At 36.0% G+C, this 16,041-nt stretch overlaps 1 protein-coding gene across 5 annotated transcripts in view; it reads right to left on the bottom strand.

Moving 5' to 3' along the window:
- The window catches only part of CFAP47 (cilia and flagella associated protein 47), a 509,395-nt gene that overhangs the window by 213,590 nt on the left and 279,764 nt on the right, over positions 1-16,041 (bottom strand). For 4 of the 5 annotated variants that reach the window (XR_003133488.3, XR_003133486.3, XM_025439582.3 and 1 more), the window contains 3 exons: positions 14,644-14,755; positions 13,665-13,891; positions 6,510-6,684 (listed from right to left, as the gene is read on the bottom strand). Coding sequence is in view for 3 of the 5 variants with exons in the window: in XM_025439582.3 (XP_025295367.3) it covers positions 6,510-6,684; positions 13,665-13,891; positions 14,644-14,755 (514 nt within the window). In the remaining 2 variants the exon portion in view is untranslated. The remainder of the gene's footprint in view (positions 1-6,509; positions 6,685-13,664; positions 13,892-14,643; positions 14,756-16,041) is intronic. The other variant, XM_025439599.3, reaches the window with a different exon arrangement.

Below are 16,041 nucleotides of genomic sequence, written 5' to 3'. Positions count from 1 at the left end.
ACTTTGGAAAACAGTCTGGCAGTTCCTCAAATGTTTGAACATAGTTGCCAGGTGACCCAACAGTTCTACTTACAGCTGTATATACACACCCAAGAAAAATGAAAACATATGTTCACCTAAAAACTTGTACAGAAATGTTTATAGCAGTATTATTCATGGTAAGCAAAAGGTAGGAGCAACCCAAATGTTCATCAAATGATGAATGGATAAACCAAATGTGTTAGCCAAACAATGTAATATTATTTGGCCATTAGAAGGCATGAAATATGGATACATGATACAACATGGATGAACTGTGAAAACACTATGCTAAGTGAAAGAAGCCAGTCATAAAATACTACATGTGACATGATTTCTTTTATGTGAAATCTCCAGAGTAGGCAAATCTATGTAGAGAGAAAAATTAATGATTGTTTAAGGCTTGGGGGAGGGGTGGATAATAGGAAGTTGATAGCTACAGGGTTCTGAGTTTCTTTTTGAGGTGATATAAATGCTTTAAAATCAACTGTGCTAATGGTTACACGTATCTATGCAATGTATTGAAAACTATTGAATTGTACACTTTAAATAAATTGAAGTGTATGGCATGTGAATACTTTATAAAGTTATTAAACATGAAATACATAAGTAGAAGAGTAAAGTTTTAAGCATGAGTACAGATAAATACCCTTTTATTTTTCTCTTGATGTAAATTAAAATTTATATCAGGTATTTATAAGACAGGTATTGTCTTTAATGATTATGATTACAAGTCTTGGAAGGTAGACTATAACAGAAACTATTACATTTATAATTAAATATAAATTTAAAGATCACAGATAGAGAATTACATTCTTTTCTTTTCCTGGTTTTTATTCTTTTTGATCTGATGAGATTTAAATGTAGTATATGGATTGCTGATTTCCTTCTGGAATTTAATAACATTCTTTTATACACTGTCATTGGACTTGATGGTTTACAATTGTGGCAATCCTATATGAAAAATTCATTTGAATTATATTTCTAAGTGAATTAAAGAAATTCCATTTCAAAAAGCTTTTGTAAATTTAAAGAGTTTTTACTAAAACAAAAACCAAAAACCAAAACCAAACCTGTAACAAATTTATCACCACAAGTTTAACTATAGCTATTTTGAGAAAAATGAACTATAGCACACTTTTAAGATTAGGTGATTTGGTGATATGGACAATAAAGTATAGTGGATCGCTTTAACTCAGTTTAATCATTAAAACTAACATTTTAAATGGTACTCTGTTAAATGAAATTTACTTTTATTTTATTTGAAATGCATTTGTGATTATTTGATATAACTTAGAGATGTAGGGTTTATTTGTCAAAACAGTTAATAAATTTTAAGTGGGAATTTAAATTCTTTTTTATTGCAATAATTTTGCAGTCTTATTTTCATACTGAAGGATAATTTAGCCATTACAATAATATATAGAATTCTTATAAAATGGATAGAACCATATATAGTGTTTGTTACTAATAATAAATTTTCAGTATAGTTTATAATCACATTACATATTAAATAGCTGCCATGGAAAAAATGAGTGAATATTTGTCACCTATTAGGCTGCTGATTATTAGTAAATGTTAGAAAATTAAGAAAATTGCAACCAAACGGGAGAAGATACAGAACAGTGTTCTTACAAAATGTATTTCTAATATGTCTGCCATAGAGCCCTTGAGAGAGAACAAGAAATTGGGTCAATGTGAAATACTAGAAACTGAAGAGACAACCTAGAAATGAGGGTTTTGAGCTCTGTGTAAGTGATCAGCAAAACCAGCCTAGAGCACTTTGAGTGTTCTTGCACATATTTTTCATGGATGGCATAAAATACACAGGACCCTCTATACTGGGGAAGTAATAAGTGTTCCTGGACCCACTGGAGATTTCCTGTTTACCTGTATCCATTTAAGGTCCATAAAACTCTTCATGTTATAAATTTCAACATCCCCAGAACCACAAGTAGATGAGACTTGAGGTCAAGATCTACAACCAGGTAAAAGTCTAGGTTTTATGAGGCCTGAGACTTAAAATTTAGGGACGTTCTTGAAGAGAAAGAATATAAAATTGCAAATATAAAACTAGGTACAGGAACTAAGAAGTGGGGGTCAAAAAAGTGAAGAATCATAAAATTTATGTGTCTTTGGTAGTATAGTAAATCTGCCTCTGAAATCACTAAATGTTTCAGTAATATTTCACGGTCAGATTTAATAGTTCTTGTGCCTAGAGTTGAAGTACTTTAAAGGTGATGAGACTAGAATAGAATTAATAGGTATATCATATAGCGTTTAAATTCTTAACATATGTTATCCCATTAAATCTGCACTTCATTGAGAAGAAATAGATGTGATTACTTTTTCCATTTGTGAAGTACTGATGAAGACCTGAATCATTAACAGTGGGAATAGAGAAGAGAAAGAAATAAATTACAGAAAATTTAGAACTACAAGATGAATTGTAGGTAGGAGTTCAAAAGAGAGAAGCTTCAAGCAGTATGCCCAGATTTCTAATATAAGAGACAGGATGGATATATGTTCCACCATATGAAAAGACGAAGATTATATGATAAGAAACAAATCAATGGAGAATAATAATACATTCATTTTGAATCTGAGGGGTAAATCTCTCTATTTGTGTATCTATTTGCAGATATGTATCTAGGTAGGCATATCATATGCCTCTGAATAAGTTGAAAAGAGAAGAAAAAGGGTAGGAATAAATATAAATGTTAGTGATGTTAAGGGTAATTTTAACTATGGGAGCATACAAAATCCCCGATGGGATACATTAAAAGTAATAATAGCCCCACTAGGACAAGTATAACCTTGAAGATTCCCATATTGATGTAGTAAACAGAAGAACTCACAAAAAGACTAAGAAGAAATCTTGGCAAGGGGATGGAGAAGCAATGCAGGGAACAAGGATAAAGCCTTAATATCAAATGTCTAGAATTCTGACCAGACGCCTAATCATCCAGGTCAAATGCAACAGAGGTCCAAGAAGATGAAGACTGAGAATGATCCACTGGATTTAGTAAGTAGAAAGCAGCTAACCATTTTACTACAGCAGTAAAGCAGAACCCAGATGTGAGAGGTTGCAAACTAGTTATGCAAGAATAGAAACTACAAATGAAGATAGCGCTACTCAGAAGTATGTTTGTCTTGGGAAAGGTATGAATGTCTTTAGGTATTGAAGCTTGAGAAAGTTGGGGAGCCAAAAGTGAAGGAATTACTCTCAGAGACGGAGCCGTGATAAATGGCAGAACAGAACTCAAGAGCAGGCTATCTGGGATAAGATAAAGGTTGATAGAGTAGATTCCTATTATTTGGAGACTGAAGGGGAGGTGGTAAGGGGGTAAGGAAGAGTGTATGCTCATGTAGTCCCCTCTCCTCTATGACAGAGATGACACAGTCATTTGTCCAGTGGACGTTGGGAGATGGGGAAAAACTGGTGTAAAGAGGATGTTTGAAAAGACTCAAAACTGCTTGGAAAGATTGTTATGAGCCATGCAAGGGTCCATGGAGAAGCAAGTAGAAGGATCGATGCCTAGATGCGATCTGAGACAGAATATCTACTGGGAGAACTAAATGAGAAGAACTATAAAACCACCTGTCACAGCGTTTTGCATATTGTTGGTGCTCAACAAATATTAGACCCACTCTGGTCCACTAACAAAAAGGAGTCACAGGATCTTTGAGACCTATGAAGTGGAACAAGTAATACCTCTTCCATGGGAAAATGTTGTCATGTAGGTACATCTGATGCATCTGTAGAGATGGATGCACCTACTTGTGTGCATACACTCTTTCTCTACAGCTTCATCTCCTTCAGTTGAAAGCATGAGAATGTTAAAGGGTGGGATGGGAAAAATAATACCTTCCTAAATGATGGAGCTAAAAGAAATATGAATTTAAGTAGATTATTTTAAATAATTACAGTAGTAGCTATTGTTAACCAGAAATGTAGAATTTTCATTAGGAATTTCAGAAAGGTAAAGACTAATAGGCAACATTAATATGAATGGACAGAAGACAGCCACTTTTCAATACCTCAAAACTAGTTCCTTCTGATGACATTAGAACTTCAAGAGATTATGAAAATGATCCACTTCTACCCCTTTCCTGCAATTAGCAGGAACACTGGGATCTTGACTTCTCCAGATAAACACTTATCATTTCTTTCTTTCTTCATGCCACCCATTTAAAAAAAAGAAAAATTAGAGGTGTCCGGCTGGCTCAGTTGGTAGAGCATGTGACTTGTGATCTTGGGGTATGAGTTTGAGCCCCACACTAGGTGTAGGGGTCATTTAAAAAAATAAAATATTTTTTTTAATAAAACAAGATTTGTTTCTATATTAGTATATTCATTGCTAGGAATTTGCTGGTTCTCTTCAAAGTGGCTTACATCACAAAGATAAGCTTTTTTTCCCCTACAAAGATAAGCCTCTTAAATGCTTAACTCCACTATTCTTTGTCTCAAATTCTAATAGAATGTTATTTATTAAACTTAAAAAAATACGTTCTTTTCTTTTTCATTAATCAAGTCCACTGCTTAACAACAGAATGTACACTGCACTGTTTAGGCTATGTATTTTATTTGACCTGTTACTATCTTGAGTTAGAATATTCTGTTTTTGTAAACTTAATTTATTTAAATGTATGCTGAAGGAAGTGGAAACAGAAACTTGGGCTTCAGGCTTCCTCTATAAAGTCAACTGCATAGAAAATCAAGTTGGACAGGAACCGCAATATGCAAATCATATTTTAAAACTTTTGTGCATGATCTTTTAAAATTCACAGCTCTATTTTTCTTAATTCTCACAATAATCTTCTCACTAAAATGGATAGTTCACAATTGATATGAAAGAAAAATATTAACTTTTGAAAATTATCTGAATGAAAGGCCTTTCAATATAGATAACTTCATGCTTATTTATAATTAAACAGCATCTTAATATGCCAATTTTCATCATCTTGTCCAAAGGATTTGATGCTCAAGAGTATTGAGTGAATGGCTGAATAAGTGAATTGTTTGGACCCGGAATCCTAGCTGGGCTTATACACACACAATTTTATCCAGTTATCTCAAAGGGGTTAAAAAATTATCATTATAAAATCTTCATTTAAAAATTTAATAGTACATTGAAAAGCTGGAGGTAATAAAGATTAAAAAAAAAAAAAAGACAACAATTTCACTTAAGAGCTGTCACCAGCCTGACAGCTGATGAGTTAAATATACCCTCACCGTGGTCAGGAGGATTTAAGCTTTTCTGTTTATTGTTTTGATTTTGAATGTTTAGACCGGGTGCCTACTCTCCAGCTTGTCTCAGGCTCCATCATCCTTCTTGCCTTAGACCAGACCTAATTCATAAATCCTTGTTACCTGCTTGGCCACTTAGCATTTGAATCTGGGATCTCAGATCTCCCAGGAAGGTAAAAATGGACAGATTACCCTGTATACTTGTTTTTTGTAACCACCTTTTCAGATTTAGAAACATTTTATAGTTAACACAAAGCCACAGGAAAAGAACAAAAGAAAATATAAACAAAACCTAAGTTAGCAACAATATAGAGTTATTGGAGTTATGATACATTGTGGGAACATCCCTAGTAAAGAAATTACAATCCTATTATCATCCACCAGCTTGGAAAGGAGTGCAATGAAAACAAATTAATTTTGGACACTTTTTTTTTTTTTAAGATTTTATTTATTTATTCATGAGAAACACACAGAGAGAGGCAGAGACATAGGCAGAGGTAGGAGCAGGCTCCATGCAGGGAGCCTGATGTGGGACTCGATCCCAGGACTCTGGGATCATGCCCTGAGCCAAAAGCAGACGCTTAACTGCTGAACCACCCAGGTGTCCCAATTTTGGATACTTTAAATTATTTAGTCACATTGTTTAAATTTTATTGTTTATATTTGATAATGTAAATGTACTAATATTCTATGAAATCTGGGTTAGTCTTTCCTAATTACAATAACAGAATAAAGGGGAACCAGGAGACCAAGAGTAAATATTCAGTCATTAAAGGCCCTAGTTCAGATCAAAGATAAATTACTCATAAATAACACATTGTCTCCTTTGATATGCTCTTGCCACCAACATCCCTCCTACACTTTAAAGCTAGCCAGAGCCTCAACTCCAGCACAACTCCTGTAACCAATTTCACTGTCACAGCACGACCTTAATGTTTCTCAAAGAGCACTTACTGTCTTTATCAGACAACTACTTTTTAAGAAGGAGTAATAACAGGTCTGCAAATTTCAGTGCCAGCAATTTAGCATTTAAACACAGTACATAATTTAGATTATTGTGCTACAGTATGTTGGTTATTTATAATGCAAAGTAGTCAATAATTGATATTTATGTACACTGAACTATCTCTTTAATAACATTATAAATATAGCCTATTAGTAGAGATAAGCTCTTTAAATTTTAGTATATCATAGAGCCTGGGGCAGAGCTAGATATTGCAGTCCACATGTTACTGATTACCTGTTTTATTTGCAGGTTTAATTCCTCGAGAGTGGGTCAATTTAGCTTGAGTTTCTGAAATCTGAGGAATGTAGATTTTCTTGGGGATATCAAAATGTTCTGGAAGGCTCAGTTCTGCTGTGTATAAAATGGATTTAGGCTTCTTGAGCTTTGAGGTATTAAAGAGCATACAAGTCTGCAAATAAACAGAGAGTAAAATTGGAATGTAATTCTGTTAGCCTTTACCTCCAAAACACACCAAGGAAAAAAAGAGCATTATATGCATTTAAAGTCCACATTTGGGGAAAAATTCACCAAGGGATGGAATCTGTTCAATCTTTAGACACGTTATTATTTTAATTGGTGGAAGATAACACTAACATGTTTTTTAGAACCAATGGAATCATCCTTTATTAACAGATGCTCAATGTCCCAAGCTCTAATCCTTTCAGTGTTGAGGAATTCATTGCTTCAGGGAAAAACCAATTCTACTGCTGAATAGCAGCATTGAGAAAGTGCTTCCCTCCTTCAGTTGGTCCCTGTGTTCCCTGATATCTAACCCTTGAGTTCGAGTTCTTAGCAGAAGCACAGTTAGTCCTCTCTCTTTTCCTAATAACAATTTTGTGAATATATGTGTGTATATGTGTGTATGTACACATATATGTGTAGAAAATTAAGGCCTGCCTCTCCACAGACAACCAAATACATTTTTTATTTTTTCACTTTTTTCTTCCTCCCTCCCCCATCCCAAACATACCTTTTAAATAGGTTTGATATGTTTAGTCCCTTCAACCACTGCTTATAAATGTGGGTCACAATAACTCAGCAACATGCATATGCTCCTCAAGACACAATCTGGTCAACATTCTCCTTCTTAAAATGTAACACTGAAGGGAAAGCCAGTTCTCTAAGTGTGAATCAAGCAATGCAAAGCCCAAAGGTAGGCATTCATTTATATTTATCTGGATGCTCTATTGCTAACCATATAGTACAGCCCAATGGTTAGTCCAAGCACTCTTGAAGACAGACTGGCTGCATTTATAACCCAACTTTAAGTAAGTGTGGCCAGCCTATTAACCAAAGCCACAAAGTTTTCATTTGTAAAATATGGGCAACAATAGTACACCCTGCCTATATCCCTGGTATGAACATTTAAAGTGAAAACAAAAATCCAGGTCCTTGAAGCATATTTTGCATACTCAATAAATGCTGGCTATTAGTATCATTATTGTCATCATCGTCATCTTGATCATGGTCATGGTATCTTTACTCAACAAAAATAAATGTTGGTGCCATCAGCAATTTTCCTCATTCACTGGGTTTGTTATCTACAAAATCCACAGGGATTTTTTTTTTTCCCCATAAAGTAACATTTTTCAACTACTTTAGTTTGGTAATTAAAATCATGTAAATCAAAAAACTTAATTCATTTACATTCATCATCACTTGTGTTTGGTTCATTTTTCTAGTCACTGTAAACAAATTATATATTCACATTAGCAACCGGCTCTTTAACCTAAATGTGTATCATCTGCCTTTTATATCTTCAAGTCATTAAGTCATGATATATTGACATAGACCCTCTTCTTGGCAAAACTCTAGTCAGGCTCCTCCAACTCCTCTTCTCAAGTAGCCCTCAACCTTGGCCTACAATAACTACAGATTTTCAGCACAAAAAATTTTGTCTACCCCTTTCCCCCCGCCCCGACTAAGAGACTTAATTAAACAAGCACTGACATAATTTCTAACAGCTTAAGGCCATATCCCTAGGATGATCCCACTTCCCCTTAAAGTGCCTACCTGAGAGAGCTTAATACTGCCATGAGAATATACTGTTTGTTCCAGCCAAGACCCAATGACAGGTAGATAGGCCCCTAAACCCCCTCTTATTAGAGCAGTTACTTTAGAAAGCTTACTATTGTAAGTCCTTTCTCTACCTCCCTTTTTTTCTTCCACTCCCATCCATCCCTTTCTCTCTCCTTTCTGAGATGTAAGTTTTCTGCCACCCAGAGCTATTTTCTTAAGGACCTCAGAATGCAAACATTCAAGGAGATAATGATCCCAGCCAGGTAGGTACCTTGTTCTAACTTGTATCACTATCTCCAGTCATAAAGATTCCAAGTTTGTCTTCTGCTGATAAGCATCAATTAACAAATCCAGATCACACTGACCAACCCTCTCCCACTTATAAATGTCCACTTCCCTGATTCTGCCCATTATTATTAAGTTCCCAGCTCATTATCCCTCTTCACTTTCTCATCCTCCCTTTAATACTCCCAGCTCCTTCTGCATAAATTTCAGTTTAGTTCATGCTGGATCCTTCTCCCTATTGCAACAGTTACTGAATAGAGTCTATCCTCATTTCTTTATCTTTGACAGTATCAATAGATTCAGGATTCAGAGTACATTTAAATCGTACAAATACAAAAACCATTTTCTTTACCCTTCTGAATCCTCACAAAGAGATCTTTTAGGCTTCCTTTTTAAAACATATTAAATTTCAAAATTTCAATGATTTTTCCTACCATTTATCCCAGAGTATATATAGCATGGCTTTTAAAACATAAACTTGAAAAAGTTAACAGAAAATAGAAGGAAACTACCCTGTAAGTTCTGAATCTTTCCAATAACACTGAGTATATCGTTAGAGTTGATTTATTAATGGCCAGAAGAATGTGAATTCAATAAATGAGTGCTAAGTGGTAAAGTGTCAGAAACTCATGCTCCTGACAAAAGATCCTGTCTCTCACAGTATAAAGTAGATACATCATACGGCTATTACTCTATAAATATTTCAAAAATTAAAACTTCACATGGTTGTCTACCAAAAAAATTTAGTCAAATGTGTCGCTTTTCTTTGGTAGAAAAGTGATCACATATATTTGATTAGATTTAGTTCTAAACAGACTTATTTCAAGGATTATTTTAGGTTTTGTTATGTAGTTATTTTATGCTATAACTGAGTATTCTAGACTTTCATTCATTCCATTATACAATTTCCTGGTAGTAGACTAAGAAGTGAACATACGACCTGAAGACTATGCAGGAGAAGGAAAAGAGTAATGGATGAAGGGGCAAAAACCTGGGTCTATTCTTATTCTGTCACAAATCAGTGGTGTGACCTTAGGCTGCCATCCTACTATTTTGGGGTCTTGGTTTGCAGTCTGTAAGAATAAGAAGTTGGACTATGTGTCTCTCTGTGTCTTTGATTTTTTTTTCAGCTTTATTTTTTTAAAAAGATTATAATCATTTATTTGACAAAGAGAGAGAGGGAGCACAAGCAGGAGGAGCAGCAGGCAGAGGGAGAGGGAGAAGCAGGCTTCCTTGCTGAGCAGGGAGCCTGGCACGGGGCTCCATCTCACGACCCTGGGACCATGACCCAAGCCAAAGGCAGATAACCAACTGAGCCACCCAGGCACTCCTCTTTTTCAGCTTTATTTAATTTTTTTTTTTAATTTTTATTTATTTATGATAGTCACACACACACAGAGAGAGAGAGAGAGAGAGAGAGAGAGAGAGGCAGAGACACAGGCAGAGGGAGAAGCAGGCTCCATGCATCGGGAGCCCTACGTGGGATTCGATCCCAGGTCTCCAGGATCGCGCCCTGGGCCAAACGCAGGCGCCAAACCGCTGCGCCACCCAGGGATCCCTTTTTCAGCTTTAAAATACAATGATGTCTCTACCATGATATGGGTGTAACTGCCACCTGTCATTAAGGGCAACAGAAGTCTTTTTATGCCTCAGTCATTTTATTTTTTTATATTACAGGTATCATTCTACCTTTTCTACATTTCTCCATGGGGTCATTGAAATAATTTGGAAATGTGCACATAAAAACATGTTGGAAAAAATGGTATAAAATACTATATAAGGAGAGAGTATTTTTGAAGTTAATCTTGTTTACTGTTCCCCTGCAAAAATTATCAGCATTGTTGTATTTCAAGAGTGCATTGATAATTGCACTTGAAAAGAACGCTTTATGATTAGATGTATATGAGCACAATAAGGTGCATTTATGAGTTCTGATTTGCTGCAGCTGGTTTTCTTAAACTGGCACATTCAACTCTTCTCTAGCTACTTTGTAGATTTGGAAAGTTTTTGCTGAAATCGAAAAATGTGTGATATTCACAGAATTCAAAGAAGTAGTAATCTTCAGGTAAAAAAAACTTGGAATTTTTAAATTTAGGGACTATTTAAAACATTTCAATTTTAATTTTAAAGAAGTCAACATTTTTTTCATAAATGATGATGATGATGATGATGATGGTTGCTGTTATTTCCACCAACCAGTCAGAAGTATACACATACAGATACCCATCCTGCAAATGTGGGAGATAAACAAGGATAAGTAAACAAGATGACTGTGACTGAAAAATCAGGCTATGAGGCAAGCTGGATAGACACAAAGACCTCAGGCTTACAATGTTATTTGTCTGTGTGGGCACATGTTCAATTCAATTAAACAGTGACAGAGCACCTGTCACACACAAGACAATAAGGGCTAAACAAAAAACACATAACAAAGATTTTTAATTTCATGGCACTTGTAATCCTAGAGAAGCAGGGAAATATAAAAATAAATATTATACAAAATATAGTTTGATAAATACAATAATAAACACAGAGTGTGCTGGATTCCAGAGAAAGCTAAAAGAAGGAGAAAAACAAACTATATACATGCATAAATAATAGAAAGGGAATCCACTGAAAAAATCCATCTCCTTCTAGCATTTCTCATTTAAATAAAATGTTTTGATAAGAGGTAAGAATGAAGAAGCTCAATTTTTTCTTTTTTTAAGGTTTACTTATTTGAGAGAGAGAGAGAGACAGCAGGGGGAGGTGCAAAAAGAGACGGAGAGAGAGAATCTCAAGTAGACTTCCTGCTGAGCACAGAGCCCAAGAAGGGGGCTTGATCCCATGACCCTGAGATCATGACCTGAGCCAAAATCAAGGGTCGGGACACTTAACCGACTGAGCCACCCAGCACCCCTAAGGAAAACAAATTTAAAAGGAAAGAGAGATGGGATGCCTGGGTGTCTCAGCAGTTAAACATCTGCCTTCAGCTCAGGGCATGATCACGGAGTCCAGGGATCGAGTCCCACATCGGGCTCCCTGCATGAAGCCTGCTTCTCCTCCCTCTGCCTAGGTCTCTGCCTCTCTCTGTGTCTCTCATGAATAAATAAAATCTTAAAAAAAAATGGAAAGAGAGACAGCAAGAGAGTGTACTATGATAGGGTTAAGGTTTGAAAAGGTCACATATCAAATATTTCTATTGTAATTCTATACTGAAAGTTGGATAAAAACCTTCCCAAATTCACTGCTCTGTAATAGAAGTAACCATGTTGGTATGAACTGAAGAGAGCCATCAGCTTCTTGAATGCATAGTGCAGATGGGTCATTCCAGGGGGCATCAGAGACTTGGGCCTTGATATTTTTGAGCTAATCAGAACTTAAAAGTCCAGGTCATCCATAAGATATCATCATTAAATGTTAGATATTTGTGCTTAGACTGTACTGATTCTAGCATTCTAACAAAAAAAGAAATCATCCCTATGATGCTGAGTATTTTGTTGTAATATATATAAGGTAATATATGAAGGTAAATCTCAAACAAGGATGAAAACATTTACCGTTTGTTCCTACACTGATCAAAGATTTATTGACTACCTTTGGCATAGCATACTTTTCTAGGCACTGGTGACATGAGAGTTAACTGAACAAATATCTTCTCACAAATTCCCTTGCTGGAGATAGATAATGAGTAAACAAACAAATATATTACTCTCAGGTGGTAAATGCTATCTACAGAGAAAGTGGAAGGATATTTAGCATTTGGAAAGCACCTGGTAGAAGTGAGTAATTCTTTTAAAAAAAAATACAAAAAGTACAAGCATACCTCATTGGTAGCATTCTAGCAGGCCTGAAGTAATTGAGGGAAGTAATCTCTAATATCTAGGGAAAACTCACCACAGAAGTGCACAGGGCATGGGGAGCATGCCTTGGGATTTTTAGATGAGGAAGGAGGCCTGTGCTGAGGAAGTGACATGAATGAATGGGCTCCAGTGGAGAAGGTGAGATCAGGGAAGGGATGGGACTGACTGGGAGGGTCATGAGGACCGTCCCAAGGATGTTGGGGTTTATTCTGAATGAGCTGGAAAGCCAAGAGAGGAATCTGTGCAGGGGAGCAACCTGACCAGGTTTACATTTTAAAAGAATCACTTTGGTGGCTCTGTGAGATTAGACTGTACCTTACTTCATTTATACAATGGAGTTCAAGATATAATAATAGAATCAATAGTAATAGTAGTAACAAGAACAACAATGCTGCATATATAGAGAACACTTATTTATATACTAGGTAATGTGGTAAGCATTTTACATAATTATCTCACTTAGCTTCCATCAATTACCAGTATCTTTGGATTAAAAATTTTAAAAAATGAAGATTGATGATTTTGAAGTAACCAGCCCACATTCACACAGGTAGACAGTGTCAGAGTCTGGATTCTTAACCTGGTAGTCTGACCCCAGGGATGAGCCTTTCTGGATGCACAGACTATCTTAGACAACTTTTAGAACCTATCCCTCTTCACTCCCTTCCAGAGATTTATATTTAATTGTTCTAGAGCAGGGCCGGACACTACTATTACTTTAAGTTCTCCAGGGCATTCTAATGTACAGTCAGAACTGGAGGCAACTGGGGATTCAGTGGCCACACTGTAATGCCTAAATGTACTAGTATCCTAAGTCACCACTAATTTAGTTATCACTACTAAAATTAGCAGTCATGCTAACATTCGTAGAACACTTTGTTTCAGACTTATTATTTAATGAGGTAGAAAGAAAAAAGTTACTGAGCTTTTTTGAGAAAACCAGCATTCATCATTTTCCCATGTAAAAATGTTACAACTAAGTAACAACTCTGCATCATTTTATTTATTTTATTTTAAGATTTTATTTATTTATTCATGAGATATACAGACAAGAGAGGCAGAGACCTAGGCAGAGGGAGAAGCAGGCTCCCTGTGGGAAGCCCAATGTGGGACTCAATCCCAGGACCCAGGGATCATGAACTGAGCTAAAGGCGGACACACAACTACTGAGCCATCTAGGTGCCCCTCTGCATCATTTTAAAAAGAGAATAGTTTATGTGCATCACCTGCCCTGCATTCTCACCTCAATCTTGGTCAGCCCCAGGAGCGCGACGGCCACACGAACACTACTGCTTTCCAGAGTACCTGTGATCAACCGTCGCTCATACTCTATATCTGACATCTGCTGCTGTGCTGCAAACGCCAAAGCTTTTTCCTTGGCTTCATTCGTCAGTGGCAACTTAAGGTCCACATCCAAGATTTGACGGAGCTCACATTTCAAATACAGAACTGGATTTTCCTTACTAAGCGCTAGGGGAAGCAAAAGCATTCATGACTGCAATGATCATTTATGCCCTTGACAAGCTATCCAGAATGGACTTGGAAGGTTTGAAATACAGAACTGTAGCTGTGGTCTTTATCAACCAGAGTAACATGGGTAACTCATTTAGAGTAGTTCTGATTCAGTAATTCAAGAAGAGTAAGTCTTCTGGAATTAAAGGTATTTTGCCAGCATTCTCTAAAAAGAATGCTCAAAAGAACTCAAAGGATTCTTTTGTAGAAATATTAAGTTTTTAAGTTCAAACATTAAGTGATCATTGTGCTATCAGTGATTAGAAGGTAAGGGAAGTAGAAATAAATGTGAAGACATCTGTTGGGGACCAGCAAGAACTGGCATTTTCTTTCACTAACAACCTAACACTTCAGAATGTAGGGTAAAGTTCAGGTAATATATTACAATATATAGAATTTGAGAGCATAGCCATTTCTCAATTATTTGGGAAACTGAAAATTTGCTGAGTAAATATTTTGAATGCCACATTTCAATATTTAACAGAAGAATGAAAAATAAGGATTTAAAGAAAAGCACCACTGACATTGTTTTCATTGTTAAACTGGTGCTCTACTCCATGAATGTTGACATAATAAAGTTAAAGGGAGCCTTCCAAAAGACTTCCCAGTTTTTACTGGGAAAAATTTGCTGTGAGTACGCTTGGACGACTCCATGAGGAACAGCACCGTCCTTAACATTTTAAATGAAATAAAACATATGTTTACTCTACCTTCCTCTGGTGAACTGCTGTAGTCAAGTGGAGTTGAAGAATCCTTTGGGAGAAAGGAGGAAGGCAAGGGGATCATGCCTTTTCCTTCCACAATGTAAATTAATTCTCCAATCTAAAACACAACCACACAATGATATTAAATTTCAAAAGCCCAGAAAAAATCAGGATAAATCTTTCTGCTTTGAGAACAATCTGTATGCTATAAAAACATCCATGCATTGTGCATTGCTAAGCAACTGTAAGCCCTAAATGAGGAGTGAAAGGTAAGGCTTAAATATAGCCCTCCCACAGTGTGGAGGAAACTTTGTATGCATCCAGAGCAGGGAGGCCTATTAAGAAGGCCCCAGGATGGCACTGACAGCAATTGATCTTTGCAGCTGTAAATATCCTTGGTAGACTGCTAGCTTAAATCACATAAACAATCAAGGAAGAAAATATTTTTTCCTTCTTTCTGTAATTTATTGTTGGAGAGAAGTAACATCACTTTTGCATGTCTGAGTTCTCAAGTGTTGATATTTTAAAGTGTAGTTTTTTTTTTTTTTAAGTGAGCATATGAGAATCTGTAGATCTTTTAGAATAAGTAATTAGGCAAGAAATACAAAAGAGTAAACAGAAAGAGTAAAAATAAAAGTGGGGTCAATGCAAGGGCAGCAACACAATATGGGGAAAGATCAGTAGAGGTCAACATGCTCGGTTTCAATTCTAGTACTGCCATTTACTAGCTACTAAGCCTCCGGTAAATTTAGTAAATCTCTGACTTTCAGTTTTGGCCTCTGTAAAATGGGATGATCAAAAAAAAAAAAAAAAAAAAACCAAACCAAAACCCAGTTCCTTTTAGAAATCTAGAGATTAAATGAAAAGGAAGGGGACAGAGGGAGTCTCTAAAGACATATGATCCAATTGGATGAATATTATTTAAATCTTGATTCTGAAGGGAAGGAGAAAATGTCACCCCAGAATATGCCGCTTTGCTATATTAATAATTTTGAAATGTAGGCACTTAAAAGACAGCAAATGCAAGGAGAGGCTTTCTTGAACTTGCCTTATCTGCCTAAAGACAGATCCTCCAAAAGAAACTCAAATATCATAAATTCCCTCCTTGTGGATTTCACAAACCAAGGACTGACTCTTATCAGAAGGAGCCTGAAAGTTGATACTGTACACCAAACTTTATCACAAAGTATCAGGTGTCCTGTCTATTCTTCTAAGGGCCCATTCATCTTTCCTAAAAATCATTTACTCTCCTCTAAGTGGCCAATGTCCCTTTTTCCCTTTTCTCTCTTAAGATGGTATTGAGCCTGAATTCTAAGCTACTTTGAGGAATTCCTCATTTTCCCTTGGGTACCTCTCATGTCTATAGGAAGTATACATGTTAATAAATGTGTATTTTTTTCTTGT

The sequence above is a fragment of the Canis lupus genome, chromosome X, assembly GCF_003254725.2.
Source record: "Canis lupus dingo isolate Sandy chromosome X, ASM325472v2, whole genome shotgun sequence".
NCBI lineage: Eukaryota > Metazoa > Chordata > Mammalia > Carnivora > Canidae > Canis > Canis lupus.
The sequence above is the reverse complement of the archived record's forward strand: the minus strand, read 5'-3'. Positions and strand labels throughout refer to the sequence as shown.